General features: G+C 35.8%; 1 protein-coding gene across 1 annotated transcript in view; it reads left to right on the top strand.

Annotated features, from left to right (window-relative positions):
* Positions 1-17483, top strand: part of LOC138315615 (protein O-glucosyltransferase 2-like) — a 58276-nt gene extending 40793 nt beyond the window's left edge. Inside the window, exons 6-10 of the mRNA XM_069256762.1 lie at positions 6784-7021; positions 9475-9684; positions 10624-10713; positions 11910-12017; positions 14726-17483. Of these exons, the coding sequence (XP_069112863.1) occupies positions 6784-7021; positions 9475-9684; positions 10624-10713; positions 11910-12017; positions 14726-14746 (667 nt within the window). The 3' untranslated portion in view covers positions 14747-17483. The remainder of the gene's footprint in view (positions 1-6783; positions 7022-9474; positions 9685-10623; positions 10714-11909; positions 12018-14725) is intronic.
* The last annotated feature ends 4132 nt before the right edge of the window (positions 17484-21615 follow it).

The following is a 21615-nucleotide window of genomic DNA, read 5'->3' as shown; positions in this document are numbered from 1 at the left end:
AATAGGTAATTGCTATATACCTCACAATGAATATTGGTTTGTTTTTTTATTTATATCGATTAATATACATGTATGTTATAGAGCTAATAGAACCCTTCCTGGATCTCATGTCTATCCCATCCCATTCTGTTGTTTTTCATCACTCTCTGATATTTTGAGGCAAGCAGGTTTTTATCAATGAGACACTTTCAGTTTTTAGTTCACCTGCCCGAAGCGCAAGTGAGCTTATGCTGTGATGCAACGTCCGTCATCCATCCGTTGTCCTGCCATCCGGCTGTCCGGCCGGCGTCAACTTTTCTATTTAAACAACTTCTTCTCCATACCTTGGAGACCTAGAGTCCTGAAATTTGACCTATAGCATGCTGGGATGAAGGGCTACCAAGTTTGTTCAAATGAATGACTTTGACCTTCATTCAAGGTCACAGGGGTCAAATAGGTGAAAATCTTTAACAGACTTCTTCTAAATAACCAAGAAGCCTAGGGAACTGAAATCGGGCCTGTGACATGCTGGGATGAATAGCTACCAATTTTGTTCAAATGAATGACCTTAACCATCATTCAAGGTCACAGGGGTCAAATAGGCTGAAATATGTTGTTAAGACTTCTGCTTCATAACCATGAGGCCTAAAGACCTGATATTTGGCATGTAACATACTGGGATGAAGGACTACCAAGTTTGTTAAAATGAATGACCTTGACCATCATTCAAGGTCACAGGGGTCAAATGAGTGAAAATCTTTAAACAACTTCTTTTTAATAACCAAGAGGCCTAGGGACCTGGTATTGGGCCTGTGACATACTGGGATGGAGGGCTACCAAGTTTGTTAAAATGAATGACCTTGACCTTCATTCAAGGTCACAGGGGTCAAATAGGCTAAAATCTTTAAACAATTTCTTTTTGATAACCAAGAGGCCTAGAGACCTGATGTTAGGCCTGTGTCATACTAGGATGGAGGGCTACCAAATTTGGTCAAATGAATGACCTTGACCTTCATTCAAGGTCACAGGAGTCAAATAGGCTAAAATCTCTAAACAACTTTTCCTTAATAACCAAGAGGGCTAGAGACCAGATATTGGGCATGTGGCATGCTGGAATAAATAACTACCAAGTTTGTTCAAATGAATGCCCTGTGAAAATCTTTAAACAACTTCTTCTTAATAACCAAGGGGCCTAGAGACTTGATATTTTGCCTGTGACGTGTTGGGATTAAGCGCTACAAAGTTTGTACAAATGAAGGACTTGACCTTCATTCAAGGTCACAGAGGTCAAATAGGCTAAAATCTTTAAACAACTTCTTTTTAATAACCAAACAGCCTAGGGACTTAATATTGGGCCTGTGGCATGCTGCGATGGAGGGCTACCAAGTTTGTTCAAATGAATGACCTTGACCTTCATTCAAGGTCACAGGGGTCTAAAAGGCTAAAATATTTAAACAACTTCTTCTTAATAACCAAGAGGCCTAGGGACCTGATATTAGGCCTGTGATATGCTGGGATGGAGGGCTACCAAGTTTGTTCAAATGAAAGACCTTGACTTTCATTCAAGGTCACATGGGTCAAAAAGGCTGAAATATTTAAACAACTTCTTCTTAATAACCCAGGGGGCTAGAGACCTGATATTGGTTATGTAACATGTTTGGGTGAAGCGCTACAAAGTTTGTTCAAATGGATGACCTTTACTTCATTCAAGGTCACAGGGGTGAAATAGGCTTAAATATTTAGATGACTTCTTGTGAATAACTAAGAGGCCCAGGGACCTTATATTGGGCCTGTGGCATGCTGGAATAAACGACTATCAAGTTTGTTCAAATGAATGACCTTGACCTTCATTCAAGGTCACAGGGGTCAAATAGGTGAAAATCTTTAAACAACTTCTTAATAACCAAAAGGCATAGGGATCTGATATTGGGCATGTGGCATGCTGGGATCAAGGGCTATCAAGTTTGTTCAAATGAATGACCTGGACCTTCATTCAAGGTCTCAGGGGTCAAATAGGCTAAAATATTTAAATGGCTTCTTCTTAATTACCAAGAGACAAAGGGGCCTCTAATGTGTTTAGGCATGATATAAATTCTTATTCAATCTCCTATTTGTTAAGTATGAACCATGCATGATTACCAGATAGCAGGTGAGCGATTCGGGCCCATTGGGCCCTTGTTAATTTTTTAGCCCACCATCATCAGGTGGTGGGCTATTCAAATCGCCTTTTGTCGGTGGTCTGCCGTTAAGGGCAACAGACAGCCTTCTTGGATTTTGATATTTAAAGTTTAAAAAGCAGAGAAAATTAAGATCCCTTTTTCTAATTTTCATAGATGTCAGACATATATCATTCTTCGGTAGGTGCCAAGATCCCTCTTGGATCTCTGCTATACTGTCAGCAGTCATTTTCAAGTCATGTCTCAACTCGTTTCATTGTCAACATATTATATATATATTACTTTTCTAATCGTAGAGCACATTATGCATGCCCTTTCTGATGAGTCAGTGTTCTAGTTGTATTTCGTTTAAAGTGTTAACAATTTTCTATGTAATTTGTTTGTGGTCTTAATAGTTTTAAGGTCACTTGAGTCGAAGTCTCAAGTGACCTATTCTAACCGCCTTTTGTCCATCGTCGTGCGTCGTCCCTAAGCATCGTATGTCCGTAAACAATTTACATTTTCGACTTCTTTTCCAAAACTGCTGAAGCAATTTCATTTAAGATTATGATTAATAATCTTGGTTTATAAACTCAAAGTTTCTCAGAGTCTCTGTTAGAGTTATCTCCCTTTACTCCTCAGTTTCTTTGTTTACTTAGCCTCGTTTTCATTCTTAGGCTGACTTTTGTTGATGAAGCTGGCTAAGTCCATCTAGGATTTCAACGTATTTTTCCTCATTGAATATTTCTTGGCTCAACACCATGTTACGCAGAATGTACCAGTATAGTTCCTTGTTAGTTCTTACATGATGTTTGGTGACTTTTAAACATCGTACGTCGCTTTGAAGTGTTTTTTCTTGGAACTGTCTGTGTGTACCATTCAATCGTAATGGCGGACCGCCATACTAGAAAAAGGCGTCGCTTAAACCCAACAAAGAGTGGACCTACCGCAACATTGTACATGACTTATGCTGAACTTAAGACTGCATTGAAAGAAGTGGGCATTATTATTTCGGGAAATTTGACAGAAATACGACGACTGACAATGCCAACAATACCACTACAAGTGCTAGGCATGCTAACGAATCAAGAGCTGAAAGTGAAAGCGAAAGCGGAAATCGGGAAAATGTCGGCAGTACTGAGCAGCTTTCTACGACTAGGAGAAATGTACTCACCCTGGAACCAGATTTCAGTTTCGGGGGATTAGTTAATAGCAACGACTCTCCATTTATGGAACAGGGACAGGGGTGCGCGCCAGCGAACCGTGACAACCCCATTGCGAAACCGCCGACATCTACTACCGTTTCCAGCAACATGGAAGCCATGCTTGTAAACACTATTAAATTATGCCAGCAATCAATGGAGACCATGAAACAATTGGCAACGTCTGCGACTCTTCAACCCTTGGTTCATAAGAATTTACGTTGCAGTCAGCGTACGAGGCTCATACGTCAACAAATCAAGTTCTGTGGCTACAAACTTACAGACACAAGGCACCGGTCTATCAGGTCAGTACCTTAACACCTCGACTTCTGGTATTCAAGTGGCCTCAATTTCCATTACTGATATGGTTCACCCGGAAGTTCGTACGCAAACACTAGCCGGTAAAGATTTAAATCTCAAGGCCTTACTCATACCAAATTTTGAACCGTCTAAACGTTGTAAAGACACTGACGAACAACTACAAAAAACTTTGACTTTAGATGAATTTGTTGTGGCGTTCGGACGTTATAAACGAATCATGACGTCGGGCTTTCCTAATCGTTCCCAAGAACTGGATGATTACATGGCCCACATCATTGAAACAGCTAATGTTTGGCCAGATAAGTTTTACGAATACCATAAACTCTTCAGTGCAAAATGTGCCATAGTTTTGCACCAACGTAATCCCTCATTACGACAGATTGCCGGCTCTAAAGTCAAATGTTGCGATTTTTGTAAATCTACTACACATGTGTCCTCTATGTGCTTGGCTAAACAACAAGGAAAAGGGAAGGGGGATCGTACCAACAGAAATGATGTTCTTGGTAGAGAGATCATTTTCCAAAACGGCAACCAAATCTGCAATAATTTCAACGGCCCCAGAGGTTGTTCCAGACCAAATTGTTCATTCCTTCATGTATGCAAAGGTTGTAAATCAAGTGGTCATGGCAAAATCTTATGTCCAGCTAAGGTTCAAGGTGATCAACCTTCTAAGACAGACACCCGCGTGGACCAAAACAAATGTAGAACTCAATGACTATTTCCGAACGAACCTAGTTCTACCGCATCGACTCCAATTTCAGTAGACACCTTAAGGTCCGAACTTAGAGCTCATCCAGATAAAACTTTTGTTAAAAATTTTTGTGATGGACTTCAGTTTGGTTTTGATACTAAAGTGTCAAACGTTGACTTAATTACCAACGTATGAGTGCCGTAATCTTCTTTCCGCGAGAGAAAACTCAGCAGACGTGACAGATTTGTTACAGGAGGAGGTTTCCAAAGGATATATGTATGGACCTTTTACCTCTCCCCCTTTTCTTCCTATCGGGTTAGTCCTCTAGGATTAGCAACTTACAAATATTCCGGTAAGAAACGTCTTTTTATAGACCTGTGTGCAATGGGGACATACAGCTTGCAAATGTGAAAATACTGAACGCATTTCAACATATTATAAAAGAAACTGTAGACTAAGTGTATTTGGAAAAAATGTCAAATAAAAATCTATCCCCTATAAAAACAAACTTGGGGATTTAATGAAACTATACATACAAATATGAAGTAAATTCCATACAAAGTTGAGGTAAATTCCCTATGATAATTACAGCTGATAGATACTGATTCTCAATATAAATGACCAGTAATTACATAAATTACTGGGAAGGAAAGAATCATGAAACCATATACATATATGGGTTGACTTCATATAGAGTATATGGGAAGAGTGACTTGAAACCATTATACACATGGGAATAAGGTCGCGCAGTGACCATGTTGCAAGAACATATGGGAAGGTAAATGGCGCAGAATTAACCATTGTGTAAAATGGGAAAATAAAGACTATTGTTTTATGCATATATTGGAAGGTATATAATAATAGCTGATATACTAAAGATATAAGTTGAGAACAAAACAAAACTAATCTAACTACCATTGAGAAAAATAAAACATTTAAGAAATAGTAAAAATTTCACAATATTTAAATAGGTATATAAAGCATTATATACTTAGTTGAACATGAATACAAAATGTATATGGAAATAATCAAACTTAATTAGTCCCCAAGGCACTAACAGACACAGGAGAATGGCGGGGATGGAGGCGGTACGTTGAAATCCTAGATGAACTTAGCCAGCTTCATCAACAAAAGTCAGCCTAAGAATGAAAACGAGGCTAAGTAAACAAAGAAATTGAGGAGTAAAGGGAGATAACTCTAACAGAGACTCTGAGAAACTTTGAGTTTATAAACCAAGATTATTAATCATAATCTTAAATTTATAAATAACTCAAAATCAATAATGAAATGTCAAAATTTATTAAACTTGGCAATGGGGACATACAGCTTGCAAATGTGAAAATACCGAACGCATTTCAACATATTATAAAAGAAACTGTAGACTAAGTGTGTTTGGAAAAAATGTCAAATAAAAATCTATCCCCTATAAAAACAAACTTGGGGATTTAATGAAACTATAGATACAAAGTTTGATTCCAAATACAGATAATTACAGCTCTAGTTTCCCCCTGGGGAGGAGGTTAAGTTTACTATAGTTTATATTGGAAAAACACATTTTTGAGCATAATATTTGGTCATTTGTAATAGGAAATGAGACAGATGTTGTCAGAATTATCAGTTAGGAGATGGCCATTTAATTCTATTAACAAATTTTCTATGACTGACCCCCAGGGGCCTTAAAGGCAGGGTCAAAAGGGGTCAAATAGGCTAAAACTTCAAAAATCTTCTTCTGAAATTCTGAAAATGGTAGAATCATATACTTTTCATAGATAGAAAGGTCTTAAGGTCCTTTACAAAAATTGTGAGTTATATGACTTTGGGGTCTCTAGTTTCCCCTTGGGGAGGAGGTTAAGTTTACTATAGTTTATATTGGGAAAACACATTTTTGAGCATTATTTGGTCATTTGTAATAGGAAATGAGTCAAATGTTGTCAGAATGATCAGTAGGAGATGGCAATTTAATCCTATTAACAAATTTTCTATGACTGACCCCAGGGGCCTAAAGGGCGGGGTCAAAAGGGGTCAAATAGGCTAAAACTTCAAAAATCTTCTTCTGAAATTTTGGAAATGGTAGAATCAAATACTTTTCATAGATAGAAAGGTCTTAAGGTCCTTTACAAAAATTGTGAATTATATGACCTTGGGGTCTCTAGTTTCCTTAGTTTATATAGGAAAAACATATATGTGAACATTATTTGCCCAATTTTCATAGGAAATTAGTCAAACTTGATTAGAATGGAAGCAAATACTCTTCATAGTCTAAAAAGTCAAATTTATAAATCACTGACTAACTTCAAGGCCCAGCATATAGTGTTTATATGTCTTTAATTTGTTTCATTATATATTCTAACTCAGGTAACCGTTAAGGCCCATGGGCCTCTTGTTTAGGTATTTTGTTGAAACTGCTAACAGTTTTTAATTTTTTTTGTTGTAGAGTGACCCTAGACATAATCTCTGTACAAGGAAATTCAGGAGTGACATGGGACAACAAAATTGACCAGGCCTTCTGGCGTGGTCGAGATAGCCGTCAGGAGAGGCTGAATCTCGCTGAGTTTTCTCTTCGTAAACCTGAAATCCTAAATGCTTCTCTTACACACATGTTTTTCTTCCCGAAGGATGAAAAAAAACATGGTCCCCTTGTGAAAACAGTTCCATTCTTCAAATTTTTTGATGTAAGTTTATTTAGTGTTAGTAGTTAGTATTAACCTCTAATGAGGTAATAGCTAGGATTTATCAAATCTTGAGGCTGATGACTGAGTTGGTTATGATTTTAAAGGTTTATGTATTCATTGCTGGAGTAAACTTAAATTGCTACATCTTTGAACTACATCTTTATTCCTCTGGGATCTCTTGGTTTTTCTTGTCTATAAAAATACTAGACGGTACAATTGATGTGTAATGTGTGATGTTTTTTAGCCCACCATCATCTGATGGTGAGCTATTCAAATTGCCTTTTGTCCGTGGTCCGTCTGTCATTCCATCCATCCGTTAACAATTTTTGTTACCGCTATTTCTCAGAAAGTGCTAAAGGGATCTTTTTCAAATTTCATATGTAGGTTCCCCTAGGGCCCTAGTTTTGCATATGGCATTTGGTAACAAATTGGTTGACCAGGGGCCATATTGGATTTTGCTAGTTAAAGTTTGTTTTATCGCTATTTCTAAGTACAGAAGGGATCATTCTCAAATTTCACATGTAGGTTCTCCTAGGGCCCTAGTTGTGCATATTGCATTTTGGGACCGATTGGTCAACACAATGGCCGACTGGTGGCCATCTTGGATTGTGATAGTTAAAGTTTGTTATCGCTATTTCTCAGAAAGTACAGAAGGGATCTTCCAAAATTTTCATATGTATGTTCCCCTAAGACCCTAGTTGTGCATATTGCATTTTGTGACTGATCGGTCAACAAGATGGCCGACTGGCCGCTTTCTTGGATTTTGATAGTTATTGCTATTTGGCAGATATTACTGAAGGGATATCTCTCAAATTCCATGTATAGGTTTCCCTTGGGCCCTAGTTGTGCATAGTACCTTTGGGACTGATTGGTCAACAAGATAGTCAACCGGCCGCCATCTTGGATTTCAACGCTGTTTCTCAGAAAGTAATGAAGCGATTTGTCTTAAATTTCATATGAAGTATGTTTGAAAAAGTTGGAAAAGCAAGGAAAAGATCCCTGTTTCCATTGTCAGACAAATAGATCATTCTTTGGTGGTGCCAAGATCCCTCTGGGATCTCTTGTTTATTTTCATGTCAGTATTATAAATACCAGATTAACATTGATGGTACAGTGGCTGTCTTAAATGGTATACATGTAGTGGCTGTGTATTTAGTTTGTGTGATGTTCTGTTCCTTTTTTAGGTCATCTGACCCGAAGGGTCAGGATGACCTATAGCCATCATACTTCGTCCGTCGCCGTGCGCCGTGCGCCGTCCGTAAACTTTTCACATTTCAATCTTCTTTTCAAGTTTGACCAGTGGGATTGAGCTGAAACTTACCTGAAATGATCCTGAGATGGTCCTGACCAAGTGTTCTTATTTTTCGGGTAGATCCGAAATCCAAGATGGCCGCCACAGCCGCCATCTTGAAAACACATTTTGAACTTCTTCTCAAGTTCTACCGGTGGGATTTGGCTGAAACTTGCATGAAATGATCCTGACATGGTCCCAACAAAGTGTTGTTATATTTCAGGTTAATCTGAAATCCAAGATGGCCGCCACAGCCGCCATCTTGAAAACACATTTTGAACTTCTTCTCAAGTTCTACCAGTGCGATTTGGCTGAAACTTGCATGAAATGATTCTGACATGGTCCTGACAAAAGTGTTGTTATTTTTCGGGTCGATCGGAAATCCAAGATGGCCGCAACAGCCGCCATCTTAAAAAAACATTTTAAACTTCTTCTCAAGTTCTAATGGTGCGATTTGGCTGAAACTTGCATGAAATGATCCTGACATGGTCCCGACACAGTGTTGTTAATTTTCGGGTTGTTATGAAATCCAAGATGGCTGCCACAGCCGCCATCTTGAAAACACATTTTGAACTTCTTCTCAAGTTCTACCAGTGCGATTTGGCTGAAACTTGCATGAAAGGATTCTGACATGGTCCTGACAAAGTGTTGTTATTTATCGGGTCGATCCGACATCCAAGATGGCCGCCACAGCCGCCATCTTGAAAACACATTTTGAACTTCTTCTCAAGTTCTACCGGTGGGATTTGGCTGAAACTTGCATGAAATAATCCTGACATGGTCCCGACAAAGTGTTGTTATTTTTCGGGTTGATCTGAAATCCAAGATGGCCGCCACAGCCGCCATCTTGAAAACACATTTAGAACTTCTTCTCAAGATCTACTTGTGCGATTTGGCTGAAACTTGCATGAAATGATCCTGACATGGTCCTGACAAAATGTTGTTACATCTGTGGTTGATCCCAAATCGAAGATGGCTACCATTACACGATATCTAATTGATTTACTATATGATTATTGCCAAGGTAATCAGATGACCGTTAAGGCCCTTGGGCCTCTTGTTTTAATTTTCATGTCAGTATCAATACCAGATTAACATTGACAGTACAATGGATGTGTATTTAGTTTGTGTAATGTTCCATCCTTTTTTATTTTCATGTCAGTATAAATACCAGATTAACATTGACGGTACAGTGGCTGCCTATAGACTGCCTTACTTACTTGCTGGAGGTTCAATGGTGCTGAAACACGAGTCTAATTATTATGAACACTTTTATCGTGACTTGGAACCATGGAAACATTATGTGCCATTCAAACTTGACCTTAGTGACCTTGAGCAACGTATTAAATGGGCTAAGAAGAACGATGAAGAGGTAAGTAAGAAAGGTTGAGAGAGAAAAAAGGAAAAACAAAACTATTTGCAATTTTAGAATTGTCCAATGATTTAAGACTACAAGTACTATTCCCTTCGATTTCATTCAATTCAAGTTTTATTTGAGAATTGTATATTTATGCATAAGATTTTTTTTTTTTTTTTAAACATTTTCTATTTAATTTAGAAAAATGACGATAACTGCCTCCAGTGTACAATGTGAGTTAGTTATCGCCAGGCCAATTTTAACAGCATTGAAGTACCCTGGATGTACACAGAACGCTAGTCAATTTAGCAGACGCTCTAGAACTTGTCTTAGATCATGTATATTCTTGCATTTGTTTTACTTTTTTGATATCTTAAGGAAAAGTGTTTTTGACTGACCTTATTCAATCACGTAAGACGACCCGAAATACAACACGGAAAACGTATATAAAGGTTTGAACATCAAAATACAAACAGATAAAGCTTTTCCTGAATGATGGTAGGGTCAGAAAGTTTCTGAAATAACAACATCTTGCTTTGATGAAAACTATAGCAACCGGACTGTACCATTTATCAAAATAATTTTAAATTAAGGAAAAACTGGCGATAACTACCCCCTGACGATAATACCCTCCATTGCTTTAGATATGTCTACAGGATAAACAAAATTTCACAAAGTACATTTATATCAATCCAAGACTTAAATCTGTTTATAAAGACCACACAAGGGAAAAGTGGACTCTATATATAAGTGGTCGTTATATGCACAGGTCAAATTGTGTTTATAAATGGCCATTTGAAATTGTGTTTATAAATGGCCATTTGAAATTGTGTTTATAAATGGCCATTTGGAACTCTAAGAAACTGGTTTACTAATGTTGAGTAAGAGAAACTGAATTAAAACTACAAAGATTAATAATTATTGAATGATTTTAAAAAAATGTTTTCTTTTCAGGCCAAAAAGATATCAATAAATGCCAGACAGTTTGTTAGAGAAAACATTATGCCAAGAGACATATTTTGTTATCATGTTCAAGTTTTTCGGGTAAGTACATCTATATTGTTTAGTTAAGAACGTTAAACTGTTCATGTTACAGACAATCTTTAAAACAATGCATGCTAGCACATTATGAGATGACTTTCTGCATAGCCCTGGCAGCTATATAGAGACAATAGATTCCATAGGAAGATAGTATAATACTTATATATTTACATTATTATTTCATTTTTGGGGCCTCTACATTAAAATCTTTTAGGTTAGACCAATAAAAGAGTTTATCAGCAATGATTTAATCCACAAGATGGAACTGATATTTTGATGGTGATCAGTTGACATCACCATGTCACCATTAGTGACGTAATGGCCATAGCCGAGGGTTGACGGCCAAAATCTTTCACTTGGGTTGAGATATCCCTGTCCACTTCACAGAACCATGCTTGATTCTTTTTCTCCTATACTTAGTAGAAAAAATGATGAAATTCCACTTGGTTTCCAGCTTTTTCATTGCGCCATTATCGCAGGAACGTCGTTATGAGTCAAAATTGATGACATCATCTACAATGCACGCTGCAGTTACGCCGCATGTATTGATGACGTCACGTTATTGTCTAGCGCGTGTGAGCTGTTTTACACCCCCCTGTGTAAGATAGAGATATCTTTTCCCTAGCAACCATGGGATAATTCCCTGTGAAGTTTGGGAGAAAAATAAATCTGTAGCAATAGAGTTTAGGAGATGTTTACTGACATGTTTATGTATTCATGTGAAACATATTATTAGGTACATGTAAACTTAATTGCCATTACATTAATAATTTTCCCGAATAAATTGTTATTTTACAATGTGTTTTTTATGCAAGCTGACAGATTTTGATGTGAAATGTGTACATATACATAGTCTAATTATATGTGTGCATGCAAGTGATGAGTAACACTTAATTCTTTATCTTGTATTATTTAAGGATTAACCTCTCACTTTGTTTAGTTTATGAGATGATAAACCCAATGGAGCATGCGGTAAATTGCCTAATTGTCAGACATATATCATTCTTTGGTGGGCGTCAAGATCCCTATGGGATCTCATGTCTCCTTAAATAATTAGTCTCTATCCAGTCTTAATGAGCTCTATTCTGATATATGTATACATTTTAAACAACAGTTTTGGGTCTCTTGTCATAATATAGTTATACAAATCTGTAAGAGGTTTGGATCACATTGTCTATATTTCTATTTATTATCTGTAGGAATATGCTAAAAGGCAGACTGGTGAACCCCAGGAGCCAGATAGTTCCTGGGACACATTAGACCAGCCAGCCACTGGCTGTGACTGTAAAAGGATGAAATCCATCAAGGTCAGTACAATCTTTATCCTTTTTTTATGTGCAACTATGAAATAAGGGGCATATAATGTTACCTGTTTCTCATCAGAATCAAGAGAGGACATTTATGTCATATAGACATTTTAAGTGCTTTTAGTGTGGTTTTGTCTTACCCTCTACTGATCAACCATTAAATAATTCAGCACCAGAAATCCCTTATTGATATTAGAGAATAACTGAAATTCTGTAATGATTAGCACCAGGAATCCCTTATGATATTAGAGAATAACTGAAATTCTGTAATGATTCAGCACCAGGAATCCCTTATTGATATTAGAGAATAACTGAAATTCTGTAATGATTCAGCACCAGGAATCCCTTACTGATATTAGAGAATAACTGAAATTCTGTAATGATTCAGCACCAGAAATGCCTTACTGATATTAGAGAATAACTGAAATTCTGTAATGATTCAGCACCAGGAATCCCTTATTGATATAAGAGAATAACTGAAATTCTGTAATAATTCAGCACCAGAAATCCCTTATTGATATTAGAGAATAACTGAAATTCTGTAATGATTCAGCACCAGGAATCCCTTATTGATATTAGAGAATAACTGAAATTCTGTAATGATTCAGCACCAGGAATTCCTTACTGATATTAGAGAATAACTGAAATTCTGTAATGATTCAGCACCAGGAATCCATTACTGATATTAGAGAATAACTGAAATTCTGGAATGATTCAGCACCAGGAATCCCTTACTGATATTAGAGAATAACTGAAATTCTGTGATGATTCAGCACCAGGAATCCATTACTGATATTAAAAAATAACTGAAATTCTGGAATGATTCAGCACCAGGAATTCCTTACTGATATTAGAAAATAACTGAAATTCTGGAATGATTCAGCACCAGGAATCCCTTACTGATATTAGAGAATACCTGAAATTCTGTAATGATTCAGCACCAGGAATCCCTTACTGATATTAAAGAATAACTGAAATTCTGTGATGATTCAGCACCAGGAATCCATTACTGATATTACAGAATAACTGAAATTCTGTAATGATTCAGCACCAGGAATTCCTTACTGTATTAAAGAATAACTGAAATTCTTTGATGATTCAGCACCAGGAATTCCTTACTGATATTAGAGAATTACTGAAATTCTGTGATATTTCAGCACCAGGAATGCCTTACTGATATTCGAGAATAACTGAAATTCTGTGATGATTCAGCACCAGGAATTCCTTACTGATATTAAAGAATAACTGAAAATTCTGTAATGATTCAGCACCAGGAATCCATTACTGATATTACAGAATAACTGAAATTCTGTAATGATTCAGCACCAGGAATTCCTTACTGATATTAGAGAATAACTGAAATCTGTAATGATTCAGCACCAGGAATCCATTACTGATACTAGAGAATAACTGAAATTCTGTAATGATTCAGCACCAGGAACTCCTTATTGATATTAGAAAATAATTGAAATTCTGTAATGATTTAGCACCACGAATGCTTTACTGATATTAGAAAATAACTGAAATTCTGTAAATGTTATTTATCGGTACATTACTTGTTTATATAATATGACTGGTAGAGAACCAAATAACATTATTTCTACCACAATAGATTGGTGTTTTTGAACTCTCAGAGTATCAAATAAACATTATATATCTACTACAATAGGTTGGTGTTATTCAACTCTCAGAGTATCAAATAAACATTATATATCTACTACAATAGGGTGGTGTTATTCAACTCTCAGAGTATCAAATAAACATTATATATCTACTACAATAGGGTGGTGTTATTCAACTCTCAGAGTATCAAATAAACAGGGCAGCTATTTATCAACCATTTCACATGAACTTTGACCACTACCCAGTACTTTTTCCTTATGGCTACATCATCATTTGTCAACGTCATCAATAATCGAATGATGTATAAATGCTCAACTCTGTGATTTGATACAAGAAGATTTTACTGATGTTTTAGGTAGATTTAACGATTCCAAAAGTGACTTAAACTAGCATTGGTTAAAAAGGTTGGATGATTAAATGGTGAGAAGTAGATGGCACCGTGCTGTACATGTGCAAGCTTTCATATAATACGACAATGAGTATCATAATTGTTGATGCGACTATGAAAAATTAAATTAAAAAAGATTACATTAGTAACATTTTACTTTAAAGATTTTCCTAATGATAGAAAAAAAAAATTAATTGGACATTGATGGATTTTCTATCAAATTATGGCTTTTGAGTATTAATTGCTTTCGTTTTTGCTGATGAAAATATCAGTACAACTTATTAACATATTTTGGCAAGTTGTCCTGACTGTATTTCTATCAGCTATAAAAGTGGATATAACTGTGGGAGAAATAGGTTACATAACTGTTATTTTTTCAAAGTCACAGAAGACACTCGCTAAAGCTTGTGTCTTTTGAAACTTTTAAAAGATAACTCAATCATGTGTAATAAATTCCATATTCAACAACCACTCTTTGTGTAATGCCTTATATAAATGTCTACTGGTAGTTCATAGTTATACCACCATATTCAGTGACACAAAAACAAAGACTAACTTACATAATTGAAAGTGTGATATACATGTATTAAAAACAGTTTCTTTGAAGCATCTTTTCCATGCATGTGTTTATTACGAGTTATCATAAGGGGATATTTATCATAATATGTACTTATTTTTTTCTTTTTTTTTCTTTCAGAAATCCAAAGAAGAGCTTTAATGCACTGCATACATTATAACAGCCCTATACTGGGTACATAAATTCATCTTTGTATGGTGCATAATTTTCACAGATCTACATGTACATTCAAATTTGTTGATATAATGTTCTTAAATTCACAAGTTGTCGTAAGTCATATAAAGTTTAAATAGATGTTGTGTAATACTTCACTACCTGTCATATTCTTGTGATGAAGTTATTTTAGTCAGTTGAAATATCACAACTTATCTTTCAACTTTGATTTGATAATTACCTGTGAAAGGAGCTTTTATCTAGATGTATTTTATTAAAAGATGGTTATAGGTTTCAGTGGAAACTTCCCACTTTGCATATCATATTCAACCCAATAAGTGAACAGGACACTTAAAAAATTGAAGCAATGAAAGGGCCCAGGACCACATTTAAGCCAACATTTCACACAATCATTGCACGGAGTAAAATATTAATTCATTTGCAAAAGGTATCAAGTAGAGAAACATACAGAGTTTTCAAAAAATTTCAGTCTGTATTCAACTCAAGATAAGTGACATTGAGGGTTCAAAAAGGGGGAGGGGTGCTTATCGGGTCAAATGTACAGGACACTTAAAGATAGGACCAAAGTTGAGCTAACATTTTAACAATCATTACACGGAGTAAGATATTGATTAACTTGAGATAAGTGAATTTGGGACCTCAAAAAGGGGAAGGGGCACTTAAGGGGTTGAATATGAAGGTATTTTTCGTGTTTACTACACATTTACAAACAAGGTACATGTACAAGTATTTCATTTCTAGTGTAAACATATATACCATGCGTTCCATTTGCAGATTCATACCAGTTGTATTGATATGAATCTGTTGTATCTCAAATGGAATACTCCATACCAGTAGAACTTTTTTTCTTCTTTTTTAATTTTTTTTTTTAATTTTTCAGTTGTGATCGAAATGTTTTCTTTGTTGAAAACAAGACAGAGATTATCTATATCAGATAAAAGTACATGCTTTATTTATTACAATGTATTCCGAAAGTATTTAGAATTACTTTTATATCCATTTTATTGTTAACATCGAAAATACTTGGCTTTTATATTCAAAGCGTAACTTTCATGTGGATGCCTCCATCATTGGAAAATCCAAACACGTTCCATTTGTCAGTGCCGTATCAATTTAGTACAACTGGTTCAAATCCGCAAATGGAATGTACGGTAATTTCTTTCATACCTACGGGTGTAATACTGGCTGGTCTAGGGCAATACACTCATGTCGCCTGAGGCTGTATTGCATGGCTACCCATGCAATAAAGCCTCGTGACGTCACGGCGTCAACAAAATCTCTATTTCCTCGGTAAAATTTTAACATTTTTTTCACAAATATGACTGGTTTTACTATAAAAGATGCAAACAACGGAATTTGTGTTGATATTATCACGAAATTTTTCATGTATGGAAAATTGACTTCCAGTCGTGGATTTCTTCGAATTTACTTCAAAATGGCGGAATATTATAGTTGTTCAATTGTAATAAAACATCGAGGTATGAAAGAAAAATACTCTTTCATAAGACCCTCGGGTAGAATATCCCTATCCTTTATATCCACATATGAAAGAGTCTTATAGTATCTTCATGCGTTAATTACAGCTAAGTGATTTTTAAAGTTTTTCTATGCCATGAAAATATATTTTCATGCTGTTTATTTATTTTCTTTTCAATAGCCTCTTCACTGCTTATACAATGGACCCGCGATAATCCGAATGCCAATAGTCCAGAAAACTCATAATTCAGACAGAAATGTCAGGGAACGGATTTCCGTAACTTTATTTATACTCACTAGTCCGGGAATTCTGATTCCGAATTCGAAACTCCATTTTGTGAATGGAATGTAGTTTTCATTAATAAATTCCCACAATAATCTGGACAATTTTCTGTTGCCATATGCCGAGAAAATCCAAGCCCAGCTACAGTCATGTGTAAATGACAATGTATGTGTTGTCATAACAACGACTGCCAGGTCATAGCCACGGGCATTTACGTGAACACCTTTCTCACGGAAACATGCAGTCATGTAACGGTTCATTGGTTTTTTATAGCAGATCAAACTTCAGTGTTATAATTTAGATACACAATATAATTTTAGCCACACGCTTTTAAACATGCAGGTTGAGATTGGCTCCTTATGCTGTAGATACCTTACTGGTTTCGCATGCAGAATATATGGCTCTGAGTTTCGGATACAATAAAGTGAGATAATACTCACAAAATTATTAAGTATTTTAAACGTATGTGAATCCATTCGAATTCATCGTCTGTGGTATTTGAGATAAAGGCTATGGCACATGCCATATATACATCACCTGTGTGACATTGTGCACAAAGTTATATGTGAATGGGCGTGTGGTTGTTACACATGTCTGTAAGTAAAAAAGCATAGACTTGTGGAAATGGTCAATAATAAAACACAATATACAAAATAACAATTATATTAGTCCATTAAAACGTTCACAACTTTTTATTATCATAGCTTTCTTATGCCAAGACTGTAGATATTGATCTTTGGTTAGGCATTTTGAATTTGCCATACGACAGATCAAGAGTGGAATATGTAGCTATATGCTTACAGTGTAACTTGTCTATACCGGACCCTGTATACACCGGAAACTTGTCTATACTGATGAAATTGTGTGGTCCCGGCATATTATTAGTTATATAGTCAGTTACTGACCTCCTATAAAGGCATAGAGGGTCAGTAAGATTTATAGGGGGCGAGGACGTAGCCCGAGCCTCCTATACTTCTTAATGACCCTCTATGCCTTTATAGGGGGTCAGTAACTGACTATATAACGAATTTATCGCATCGAGGGCCATTTATTTGTTATATTAATTCTTTGATTCCTATTTGTTTGGTCAAGAATCTGAAATCAAACTTAAATCATACTGGCACGAATGATAACAAACAATCGCCACTTTTAAAATAATTGGCCTAGGCTACATATTTATCTATGTATTTCTTTCAAGAATTTTCAAATATACTATATAAGGAACCTGCAGAATAATAATGAATAATTCATAAATCAACAATAATTTCGACATTCCTATGTGAACAGTATGCCTACCTCAATACGACACCAGACCGTCTGTATATTGAAAGCATCGCAAACAAGAGTGACACAAACATCCATTTAACATTTTAAGCACAATCTCCTTGATCATCTGTGCATTCTCGCTGAGATAATCACTTAAAAGTTATGCCGATAAATTGATTGTAGAGTGAGGATTATCATAGGTACGAACCCCTCCATTTGTTTATAATCACAGTATAGAAAACGCTTGAATTGTTACGTTTGACTTTCGCCGCGTCATCAACTTTCAAACTGGCGTAGGGGAAGCAACTCGTATTTAAAAAAATGCATTTCATGTAATTTGAAGTTTTAAAACGATTAAAGTTATTTTTGAACAAAAAATAACAAGTAATATATAGTTTTACGGTAATGAAGTGGTATATTTAGTTGAAGGTAATGTGTTGAAATTTTGAAGCGAGGGCGAGAGCCGCCATATTGCACCATAATAAAATTTACTGACCCCCTATAAAGTGATAGGGGGTCACCACGTGACAGCTCTCCGCCAATCATTTGGGGACATTTCTGTCTGAGGTGCGATAATTAATAATAAAAGTACATAGTACACAATTAACAATGGCTTTCGGTTTGGTATTTTAAAAAAGAAATACGTTTATTTAATATTCTTAACATAACAATATGAAAAAAACACCTATAAAACATAACAAACGAAGTATTTATTATGATACACGTATATAATATAAAAGCCTATCATTGATTACAAGGTCAAGGGGAGTAACTCGTACATTACAATTTAATTGACTAAGAACACTGAATTCGGCAGTCCGGAAATTTGTAATCCGGGATGGTTTAGGCTGGGAACAAAGGTGTCTGGATTATCGAGGGTCCACTATATATACATGAAAAGAATTGTTTCTTGCTGGTGCTGTGATATACTTTATATGAGCAAGACTCATGAAATATTCATGTATACTTGTATTCATACACCATATTACTTATCATGTTGGAATATCAATTTCTTGTGAATGAGCTATTGCAAAATTTTACATTGTTTGTTTGTTATACCTGACCGATTTATATACAATGTGAAGTGTTTATACTGTATGTGCACGTATATATTTCCATGTCTCCATAGCTAGTAAATGCACCTCAGTTAGAGCAGGACTACTTTAACCTCAAAACCTGTCATTTTTTTGTATTTTGTTTATAGAAAAAAACTATATTTGCAAATATATTTCTCTAGTATTTAGAAATCTAATGATATGCTAGAATGTGTAAAAAGATGTGTTTATAAACCAACCTGTTATCTGCTTGTTTCTTTTCCATTTAAAATTTTAACAACAACCTAACTTTTGTGACCCAATGAGTGCCCATGTCCCTATAAGCACCCTTCCCCTATTTGAGGCCTCATCTCGGGCATAAGTCCAAAACTATCAAAACTGTAAAGGTTTGCAATAATTTCGTTTTATTATGCACCTTTTTAATTTTTCAATTTTTTAAATGCCTTGGGCACTTATTGGGTTGAAACGGTACCTACAACCCAGCCAATATAGGTCATATTTACTTCATCCCATACATTGTCAATCATGCAAGCTCTATGTGTGTTACACATTTTTTAACATGTTACTATATGAAGAAAAAAAATATATAAAAAATAAAAAGCAATACAAAGTTAATATTGATGACTTTTGATCCATTGTTGTCATATCAACACCTTAAGAGGTTAAAGGTCAGATCTGTTGAAGGGCTAAATTAGATAACTAGTCAAATGTTTATTTACTTTAGTTTATATTAATCTTTATAGGTATATACAGGTAGTATACATACATATATATATATAAAAGAAGAAACACTAGCCTGAAGATGCCTGTGAAGACAGTAAAGGCCTAGGGACAAAGTCTAGTGATTCTTCCTTTTTTATATATACCTTTGCAAGATACATTGTCTTTTGGATAAATATATATATATACATGTTGTTATTATTTTATGCAATATGTTCTTGTTGGTGTTATACAAATATATCTATTTTTTCTATGTATCACTGTTTTCACTATTTTAATCCAGCTAGCCAGAGGTTATGGGAAACTTTGATATTATATCGGGCCTTTGTTGTTGAACCAACCAACATTATTGGTTCACCTGGCCTGAAGGTCCGATGAGCTTATGCCATAGTGTGTCGTCCGTCGTCTGGCCTCCGTCCATGCAGTATCTGTATCTTAACATTTCTTTTAAATCCTACTTTAATATCATAAAGTACTTTATAGATTTAAACAAAAATTTGCTTGGAACATCTTTAAGAGAAGCCAATCAGATTTTGCATCAATAGTGACTCTGACTCCCATATAAGGGCCGGGCTCATGCAATATGGGAAATACAGAGAAAGTCCTGTATGGATTTCAACCAATTTTGGTGAGAAACATCCTTGGGGAAGGGGATAAGATTTTCCATGAATGGTGTCACTCTACCCCATGGAAACGGGGCTCATTTAGAGGAAATGCCCTGTAGAGAGAATATGTGCCATTACATGTATTTCCAAAGTACTCTATGGATTCACATCAAAGGTTTTGGGCAGTAACATCCTCAGAAGTATTAATGTTGGCTCTGACCCCCCTGATGCAGGACGACATGGAGTGTTTCCCATATTTGTGTTATTTTATACTAAGAGAATTTTAGATTACATACCACTTTTCAGTCAAATCTCTTTTTCCTATTATAACTTTCTGTAATTTTACCACTTATTTGTACCAGGATCCATTGCCTTTTTCATTGCTTTCAAGATTAAGACACAATTTCTTGGTATTAAAATGACTGCCTGAAGCTATACTAGACACTATATATTTCGTTGCTATTCTTGGTTCTGCGAGTGATACAAGCCAAACCTTTTACGTTGTAGCAATACATTTTCGCCAGGCAGTTTTTTATCCAAAAAATATGCCGGGCAGTTTTGTAAACTAGTAATACCAATATGTCGTACACATTGTTTTTTTGGAATGAAAATTGTCTGACTTTTTTTTTAATTATGATACACGTTTTGCCAGGCCCATATCGGCCATCGTAGTGTATGGATTGAAGACAACCAATTCTCCTTTAAAGTAACTGGGCAAGTTCACAGGGGTCAAATAGGCTAAAATCTTTAAACGACTTCTCCTAAATAACCAAGAGCCCTAGAGACCTGATATTGGGCCTGTGACATGCTGGGATGAAGAGCTATCAAGCCCGTTCAAATGAATGACCTTGACCATCATTCTAGGTCACAGGGGTCAAATAGGCTGAAATATCTTGATGCAACTTTTTTGTAATAGCCAAGAAGCCTAGGGACCTGATATTGGGCCTGTGGCATGCTGGGATGAAGGGCTACCAAATTTGTTCAAATGAATGACATTTACCATCATTCAAGGTCACAGGGGTCAAATAGGCTAAAATCTTTAAATGACTTCTTGTGGATAACTAAGAGGCTTAGAGACCTGATATTGGGCTTGTGACATTCTGGAATGAAGGGCTACCAAGTTTGTTCAAATGAATGACCTTGACCTTCATTCAAGGTCACAGGTATCATATAGGATGAAATCTTTAAACAACTTCTTGTAAATAATTAAGAGTCCTAGAGAATGGATATTGGACTCGTAGCATGGTGAGGATCAAGGAACCGTCTTTCGTGGTCTTATTCATCAAATATATCAGAACCTGAACTTCTTCTATTAAAAGAGTTCTTTGTATTGGCTAAATTGTTTGCCACTACTATATCCTTTGAGTGTTGTATTGTGCCAATAGTCAGATGACTGTTAAGGCCCATGGGCCTCTTGTTTTGGTAAGTACC

Source organism: Argopecten irradians, chromosome 2, assembly GCF_041381155.1.
Source record: "Argopecten irradians isolate NY chromosome 2, Ai_NY, whole genome shotgun sequence".
NCBI classification, from domain to species: Eukaryota; Metazoa; Mollusca; class Bivalvia; order Pectinida; family Pectinidae; genus Argopecten; species Argopecten irradians.
Note: the sequence above shows the minus strand (reverse complement) of the source record. Positions and strands in the feature narration are given on the sequence as shown.